This window comes from Labeo rohita, unplaced genomic scaffold (assembly GCF_022985175.1).
Source record: "Labeo rohita strain BAU-BD-2019 unplaced genomic scaffold, IGBB_LRoh.1.0 scaffold_30, whole genome shotgun sequence".
Classification (NCBI taxonomy): Eukaryota; Metazoa; Chordata; class Actinopteri; order Cypriniformes; family Cyprinidae; genus Labeo; species Labeo rohita.
Window position 1 is genome coordinate 28,297 of NW_026129217.1, and position 9,880 is coordinate 38,176.

At 36.4% G+C, this 9,880-nt stretch overlaps 1 protein-coding gene across 1 annotated transcript; it reads left to right on the top strand.

Moving 5' to 3' along the window:
* Positions 1-6,210: 6,210 nt before the first annotated feature.
* On the top strand, positions 6,211-9,880 carry LOC127160162 (SE-cephalotoxin-like). The gene is made up of 3 exons (XM_051102810.1): positions 6,211-8,283; positions 9,304-9,440; positions 9,869-9,880. The coding sequence occupies exons 1-3, from the start codon at positions 6,375-6,377 to the stop codon at positions 9,878-9,880; spliced, it is 2,058 nt and encodes a 685-aa protein (XP_050958767.1). The 5' UTR covers positions 6,211-6,374.

Below are 9,880 nucleotides of genomic sequence, written 5' to 3' on the forward strand. Positions count from 1 at the left end.
TTACAGTCTTTAAATATGCTAAATGAATAAAATTAGCTCAGTGCCTTGTTATTGTGGCAGTTGTCTAAATAATCTGATCAATCAGCTTCTACTCACATAAGTGTGACGTGTTGCTAGGTGGAAAACTGCTTTAATTTGTCCTGTTTTCATTATTCTGTTGTGGGGGTGGGGGGTTGAAAGATGTCATGTGTATCAGTGTAATTTGAGTGTGTGTGTGTTTTATTTTCTTTTATTTTTTTCCACCACCTGTTTCCATGCTGCAGAATTACTGAGTTAACTATTTTATGTTTATATTTATTGTTTATGTTTTATATTTATTTTATGTAATGTCTGAGGTGTTAAAAGTCAATATGAATGTTTGCCCTGGCATAGCAGTTTTTGGGGTCATTTAAGATCTGAAGTGTTGAAGCAGTATGTAGCAGACCGATTGCAGAGGTTTGCTGCTTGCAGTTTGAGAGGAGCTGAAAACTGTGACATGAAGTCAGAAACTTTATGTTCTCCTTCGTGACACTTACTCGGTGTTGGCGAACTTTGTCAGATGATGTGGATTTGATGCAATATTTGTCAAATATACAGCAGTTTCAGACGTTTTCATGAAGCAACATAAACTTTTTCAATCTTTATGCACTGCTTTATTCAGTGTCTGTATGTACAATAATTATAAGATTGTAGCGCACATAGCCTTTAAACTAAGCCATCAACTGTGATCATTATGAACTTAAAACACAAAATACATCTGCATATACTTGTGTATCTGAATAGCTACAGTTTTGCCTTGAATATTTTGCATGTCTCATTTCTGAAATTTGCCGAACAGTGTGGTGCCAAGAAACATAACTCATAAACTCGACATGATAACTCAACCCCTAAAATTATTACAATTTATTTTGAATATAAAATAACAAAGACAGTACAGTGCCATGATTACAACTATCATTGCGCTTGTCTCCGTGACGGCATTAAAATTTGAATCATTTGTTATCAATAGGATTTGTTGAAGGAATTGCCTATATAAGAACTTTAAATAATGTAGAGCTGTAAGAAAACTCATCATCCAGTCTGTCTTTTGAACCCATGATGGTTTCTTATTTTTATTTAACTTTTGTATGCATTATAACTATTGCTATATATTTACTTTTCCGCTTCATTTTATGTATCTCTTCACCCAGTTATTAATGTTAGGTATCAACGTATCAAGGACCATAAATGCTTTGTAAATAATACCCAACAACCATGTCAGTATTAGTATTTGTATTATTAGGATTGACCCCTTGAGATGTACCATCTCATTTTCGAGGGGGTCCCAGAATACAATGCAATACAATCACAACATAAAACAAACAAAAAAACAGAAATTAACAATACACCTTTAAACAACACTAAACGCAAACGAAAATAATTAAAAAAAAAAGTATTAGCTAGCCATTTAAAGCTAGTAACGAATATACAACAAAACCTAATACAAAATACACTGATCAGTGAATCCAATTACAATATAGATGAAAAAAGTACCATTTTCAATAATAACATGTACTGTGCAAACCAGAGCAAACCATGAAAACAAAGTTTGCTTAAACATCTTAAATGATGTAATAGTTGGAATCTAAAAAGGTAAATTGTTCCAGTCAACAGGAGCTTTAAACATAAAAGCTTTTTTACCAATTGTTTTTTGTTGTTGTTGTTGTTGTTGTTGTTGTTGTTGTTGTTGTTGTTGTTGTTGTTGTTGTTGTTGTTTTGACACAAGGAACAGAGAAATAGGTCTGAACTTGATAATTTAAAGAAAAAGGTACAAAATATTGTTGTAAATAACTAGGCTAGTTAAAATAAATACATTTGAAAAGAAATTGAAGTCAATGAATATGTCTTGTATGCGAAGATGGCCGCTGGAGTGCATCATACATTATACAATGATGGGTATTGTATAATGATTGGTTTAAATTCAGTATTTGCTTGCATTCATTGTGTGTACTTATACAAGTATCATTAAAAAAGGATGCAAGTTATTAACTTTTTAAATTTCACATTTGAAAAATATAGTGTTTAATCATTTCTAAATATTTATTCAAATAAAAAACGTAAAAATAAGTAAGCAGGTACGACCTGCGATATTCCAAATACATGTATATTTAGTAAAGAGACATACAGGTACCTAATATATATATTAAGCCATTAATGGGCCATAATTATTGGACAAATAGTATTTAGTACTAAATGATCTCCTTAAAATTTTAAATGAATATTATTGAACTAAAATATAGAACATTTATTTAGATGAAAAATAGTTAAACTTCTATAGTCACATTACACGTAAGCAATACCTGAGGGTTAAATACAAGAAAACCATATTAACCCTTACGAAAATTAACAATGGTTTTATTATAGTAAAAGAGTAGTAACCATGTTTTTTGTGCATTGATTACCATTTGTATAACCATAGTTTTCCTACAAATACCATGGTTAGACTATGGTTAGTGCAGCAAGACCATGGTTAATTTGTGGTTAGCATGGTTTAACTAGTAACCATGTTTTTTGGTTTTATTAAACCATATTGTTTTTTTGTAAGTGTTGTCTCCCCATCACTCTCCAGAATAAAATTACACTGTAAATGTCATGGATGTAAAAATGAATGCATAACATGCTGTAATGTTTACCAAAAATTGCTGCAAATACCTGTATAGTGAAGCTGTCGTCTCTATCCTACTTGGACACATTCAAATATACTGACAATGCTGGTTTCACGTGAATCCGTGAATCACTTGGCGGTGACGCCGGCGAAATCAAAGCTTGTCGCTGCTCTGTTTTTCAGTGGCTCTGGCATTAACAAAAGCGCTACATTTTACATTTTACAATTTACGGTATGATAAATTGCAAATGTATGTATCGTGTATGTATTGTTTGGTATGTATACAATGGTATGTATCGTTTGAATTTAGTATGAAAACTTACAACATTTGAAAGCTGAAACTTTGTTTAAAATGGCAAGCAGCATTGCCAATTTGGCATGAGATTTACATGGGCAGAGTGAGAGCGTGAGACAGAGCCTGAAAGCGTGTGTCTCATGCCAAATGCGAGTTGGCAAGTTGAACTTTACAATTATTGGAAAATAATGGTGAATTATTAACATAAATAGAAAAAAGAAGCGGTCCTAATATTGAACCCTGGGGCACGCATCTTTGTTGAACCAAAAAAAATCTGACTTACTTCCATTTAATACTGCACAGTGTTTTCTATTATTCAAGTATGAATTAAACCACCTAATTGCATTTTCAGATAAACCAACTAAATCAAAGGCTTTGGATAAATCAAGAAAAAATCACACCTGTGAGTTTACCATCATCATCAGCTGCACTCTAAAAAAACGCTGGGTTAAAATAACCCAAATTGGGTTATTTTGGTAACCCAACGCTGGGTCAAATATGGACAAACCCAGCGTTGGGTTATTTTAACCCAACACTTTGGGTTGTTTTATTTACCTAGACTATTGACAAAAAAAATACTACGTTGCTGGTTGAAAACAAACCTGAAATATTTAATAATAAAGAAAATAAACAATAATCAAAGAGAAGGAGGGTCGAGTTTGGCATCTATTGTTTTCAAAATCGTCTCCATCATATGTTGAAACGCCTTCGCCATGGCCGGACTTAACTCAAGATCGTCGCTAGCTTCAAAAAAGATTGTGGCCAAAAAGATTCCAAAGACATAATACTATGATCGCATAGCCAAAGCCGTGGGGTTGCGTTCTACATGAATGAAAAATTTAAGTAATTGGCTGATTGGAGTGGTAGCTTGTGAAAACCGCTGTTACTCCCTGTCCGCCATCTTGCGCCTCTGCCAAGAACCTCTTCTTTTAAGTAATGTTTTTAAAATTAAGGTTGTCAGTGGGATCTGTTATGTAGGATGTACAGTATAGAATCCAAACATCTGCTTTTGCTCGTGTCAGATGTGTTTAAAAACATTTTAGGGATGTAGGCTGTATGATACTGTGTATTTAAAGGTGCACTACTAAACCATGTTTATTTCCTTTGCTGACCAAACAAACAAGATATAAATGTAGTGTACATTTATATGTTTATTTGATTTATAAACAAACTGTTGATTTCTGTAGAAATAAAACAGTTTTACAGTGGAAGTTACTTAATGCTCTTGTTATATGTAAATGAGCGATTTTTACCACTGCACTGCAGTACTTTATCTCCAATATTTAAAAAAAATAGTAGTTGATTGTTTGTCATTATTTTATGTCACAGGTAAAACATGTTCTTACATTTGTTATGGTTTATATTCTCTTTCAAATATGATACAAGTGATTTAATAAAGTCTGTTTTTTAAAAACCACACTCTAAAAAAACGCTGGGTTAAAATAACCCAAATTGGGTTATTTTGGTAACCCAACGCTGGGTCAAATATGGACAAACCCAGCGTTGAGTTATTTTAACCCAACTTGTTGGGTTAAATCTTTGACCCAACACTTTGGGTTGTTTTATTTACCTAGACTATTGACAAAAAAAATACTACGTTGCTGGTTGAAAACAAACCTGAAATATTTAATAAAGAAAATAAACAATAATCAAAGAGAAGGTACACTGTAAAAAGCAACCTATAGAATCTACTCAATATAATGGGGTAAATTGAAGTAACAATTTGCACTCCGTTTGTCTATATATTTGAGTAAAGAATACCTGAATTTAACAGCTATGACAAACTAAAAAAAAGTAGATAAAGTCTACACAGCAAAAAGCCCAGTGTTAAATGAACTCTCGCGGGAGTTTATTTAAGTGTTAACATGAACACTGAAGCAGTGTCAAAGTTAATGAGGTAAATAAGTGATTCATTGAGTGATGATTGAAAATTATTGAAGACACCAAAATGTTTACGTCACCATTATAGTGGTCAGTGTTAGCATTAGTTGGGCTCTTGACCCGTAGCTTTTTAAAATTAGCTTTTGTTCAATTGTTTAGTTAAACTAGCCAGACAAGCCAAAGAGCAAAAGTTGTGCAGTGGTGATAATTCTGTTTTAAAATAAACTTAATTTGAGCCACTGAAATCATTTAGAGTTTTATATCCTTTATTTATTACAACTGCCTTGTGGTTTCACAGCAGAAAAAAAATGATAAAGCCTGAATTTTTGTTTACATTTCAAAAGCTGTTCTTTTAGGCACACACAGACATCATGAATCAGCATACGAATCTCAAAAATGGTGACAAACAGCATATTCAGAAACAGATCAACTCTAAACATCACGGAAATCATCACCTCCTAATTTATTCATGCCATAATGCATGATGGGAAATATGGATGAGTTTTGATTGGCTACAACATAAGTTTTTGTTGGTCACCATTGTTGTGATTCTCATGCTGATTGTTGATGTCTGTGTGTCTAAATCTAAAAAATGTTTATATTTTTTCCAGTCAAATAAATTTCAGAAACACCTGTCTGATTAAACCAACATAAACAAAACACAATTTATTCTGATTGCTACTTCATGACTTTGTCAAAGCATATTCAAAACCACAAAATCTCATTTATTCTGTTTTGTCTGACTGTTATAACTCAATTACAACACCCAAACAAAATCTAATATTAAGAAGTTACTGGTAAAGAGCTAAACTAATGCTAACACTGACCACTATAATGGCGACTTACAAAATTAGATTTTCTCCTTTTGGTGATTCTGCTTATTAACATCAGGCGTCTTTAATAATGGTCAATCATCACTCAATGAATCACTTAATTACCTCATTAACTCTAACACTGCTTCAGTGTTCATTTTAACACTCTTGAGTATGGACTCAAACTCCCGGGAGAGTTCATTTAACACTGGGCTTTTTGCTGTGTAGACTTAACCTACTTTTTTTTTTAGTTTGTCTTAGCTGATAAATTCAGGTATTCTTTACTCAGACATATAGGATAGAATCTACCCAAACAAACTGAGTGCAAATTGTTACTTCAGTTTACCCCATTATATTGAGTAGATTCTATAGGTTGCTTTTTACAGTGTAGCGCTTGGCTCATCGAGTAGGGGGAGTGGCTTACTCTCTTAACTGTCACTTGATTGGATAAAATCAGTAACCCAATGTTGGGTTACACAAAAACAACCCAACACAAAAACAACCCAACTAAACGACCCAACAGGCTTAACCCAGCAGTTGGGTTAAAAAAACAACCCAACATTTTTTAGAGTGCAGGCTGGCTGAGAGGTTCACCACTTTCTATGAAAACACGGGCACAGAGAACAGCGTTGCTAATTTTCACAGATACCTCACGGAGAACAGTCCTGTCAGCTTGAATAAGAACCTCTTAAAGCTTGTCATTGAGAAATCCACTGGTGATTTTAATGTCCTGGTGCAATACTCCACCTACTTCACCACTCTGATGGTTTCAGGATTTAAGTTAAATCTGTTTTATTACAAATTAAAGGGCTACGATAGTAAAGTAAAGGCACAAGAAGCAGTCACACAACTGTACAACACTTTATCAAGCATACAGGATGCCTTGATCGAGTGTGCTGGTGACTTTGAGAAATGGGCTTACAAAGACGCTGTGAAAATTAGCAGTCGGCGATTCTCAGATACCAAAATGCTAACTTCAGATATAAAGAATCATTTGGAGAGGAAGTTTCACTGGTTCAAATGGGTAGTAATCGCCCACTCAAAAGAAGCAAAAAATGAGTTTACCTTTGGACAGTCAATTTACATTGATGTTCAAGAAAAGACATCAGTTCACTTAATTCATCAAGAAAAGGGCTCTGCTGTCGATCAAATTATTAAGGAGAATGTTAGATCTAGTTTGCGAAAAGAATTGAGTCAGATTCTTCCTCCGCAGTGTGAAACAATGAAGGACAAGCTGCTCCATAGGTTTGGCGCTAAAGTTATAAGCCACACACTGTTTCTTCATGCTGTTACAAAACCATCAGATTATGCACAGACAGACGTGGCAGATATTGAGCTGAGCTGTCTATATGGTGAAAGAAACTTTAATTTCTTCCTCAAAGGAAAGAATACTGTGGTGAAGCCTCCCTGCTCAGATGTGAATTGTAACAATGGAGAATGTAAATCCATCAAGGACACCACAATTGTATTCTGCAAGTGCCATAAGATGTTCCATGGTCCGGCTTGTGAGGAGAGCGTCCAAAATATTATCAACTATGAAGCTCTTGAAGGTGAAATCAATGGGATCATGTTTAAACCAGTCCCTGATCTGACAGCAATTTATTTTAGTATTAAGGAGCTGAAGGACTACACAAAAGCAATAGTTGAGTCTGTACAACATGATATCCAGTGGACACAAATCTTTGTGAAATACAGCAGTGTGATTCAGAAGTTCCGCTACATCAACACACTTAATGCACGACTTAAAAACAGCACCATAACTCAACGCCACTATATTTCTGAAGTTGGAGCTCAGTTCACAGGGGGAAACTCATTTCAGTTTTATCTCACAGACTTTCACCACATGATGATGGGCACTGGATTTGGAGACAGACAAAACATTCTGGATCTTTTTCGCAAGTCGCTGGTTCAGGACCAGTCTGGTGAACAAGCAGAGTGCACAAAATACTATAGTGACCAGATTGATTATTTTGTGCGCTACATGTTCGCCCTTGAAATGGAAGCAGTTTTAGCTTGGTCTAAATATTTACTGATCACTGGAAAATCAGAGGACATTGAATTTGTTGAGAAGACTTTCAAGGACTATGTGACACAGCAGTGGAGACTCTTTAACAAAAATGGATGTGGCCCTCTAAAGGCTAAGGATCTAAAGAACGATTACTGCGAGAAGCCGTACCACAGCACAGCCCAGCAGCAGGTGAAACTGAAGTGTGCTGGATTATACAAGCCCTTCCCCGAGACGGTGCGGTGCTCCGAAGCTCAGTGGAGCGCCCTACCTGTGTGCTACACCGAGCAGGTAAACGGGCAAGTCGAGTGCAAATCTGAAGGTGGAGCCACTGTCTGCAGGGCCTCGTGCTTGCCTGGCTGGGGCTCTGCCAAAAACCCTCTGCCCGCTGAATACAAATGCTCAAAGCTGCCCTGTCCATCCTTCACACCTCATCAGTGTAATGACTGCACACAAAACAGCGTTTGTAAGGACCATGAGGTCTGCACTGGCACCTACGGCACATGTCGCGATGCATGTCTGGTTAAACCCTGTGGAGTGAACGCCAAGTGCTTCTCCGGCAATCACGAGAGGCGCTGCACCTGTGTGAGCCCATGGAAAGGAGACCCATACCAAGGCTGCAAGAGTCAGGACCTCCAGTGGGTTCAGACCGGAGGCATGCCGAGCAGTATGGAAACTCTTTTACTTCACAGATAACCCCATTAGATTAGATTGTGCTTATGTCCATGCTTTTCAAATTGGGTACAGAAAACACATGTTTTGGGCACGTTTGCTGCAGTCTTTTATGACTATCAGCATATGGGGTCTCTCACACTGGTGTGTTTGCTGCAGTCCGAATGAGTGCCCCCACAGTGTTGGTCTGGTTTTCACACTTGATTGCATTAAACCCTGGTATATTTGTATTCATCTTATGTCATCACATAAACACATAACACATTATAAAAAAACATTGGATAACATGTATGTATATTTTTTTATTATAATTAATTTGGTACTATTATGTGCAGCACAGTGAACAACACTTGTGTTTACTGTATGTGGTTCTTTACTTTAATTCCTTAACATTAGTGTGTACCTGAGTCTGATTTGCTTTCACATTCACTTGAATCACACCACAGATCTAGTGCAACTGAACACAGAACACCTCCTACACCAGGGGTGGGAATGTTGATCCTCGAGGGCCCGTGTCCCTGCAGAGTTTAGCTCCAACCCTAATCAAACACACCTGAACAAGCTAATCAATGTCTTCAGGATACAGGTTGGTTTTTTTTTTCAGGGTTGGAGCTAAACTTTGCAGGGACACCGGCCTTTCAGGATCAAGGTTCCCCACCCCTGTCCTACAGGTAGTCTTGGGTTCAGTACCCTTGGTAACAGGTCTGCATGTCATTATCATTTTTATGTGAACTGTGCCCTGTTTTGAACTAAACTGCCAGTGTGAAAGCACCCTGAGCTTCTTCTTACAGTTCAATCCCTGTCTGATGCCCTGTTATGAAAAAAAAAATCATGTAATGGAATTACAATGTAATAGACTGATGAGCACAGACAATGAAAGACGATTCGTTTAGGGAAAAAGGCCATTGTACACACTATCTCTCTTTATGCTCATCTCTGCATAGTATCTTCAAGCTAGAAAAATCTCCTTTCAAACCATTGGGCTTGATTAAACCATACGTCCTTGTGGTTACAGATGCCGTTCGTTCTAAAACTCATCTTGCGGTGTGCAAAACCTATGGACCTGACGGCGGATGGCACAGTGGATTTGTAAGGGGTCAACAGTGCATATATGAATATAACTGGATAATGTATAAGGGCAAGAGCTATCAGGTACCTCAGTAAAGTATATTATTTTTTATATTTAAAGTACTACAGATGACAAATACATGCAGAACAATGAACAGACTGAGGAGATGATGCCTCTTCTACTTCGCCAAAAATAATGGTTTAAGTAATCTGCAGGTTCTGGTTGATCCGTGTGGAGGACGTGGCTGGAAATGGATGGACGGGGCACAGTGGAATATGGTCTCGTATGAAGATTCAAAGAGGTTTCCGGGAGTCAAATATTACATCTGTAGGTTAGTACCAACGCAAACACAATACATAACATCCAAAAAAGTAAACCTTTATAAAAAAAAGTATGTTTGAAGAAACTGATTTTAATCTATCTCAGAAATGACACTGTTATTGTTTTAACATTTTATTGAGCTTAAAAGCATGTCAGATGGTATTCTAATGTGCTCTTTGTTGTCCAGTAGTGGAAAGAGTGA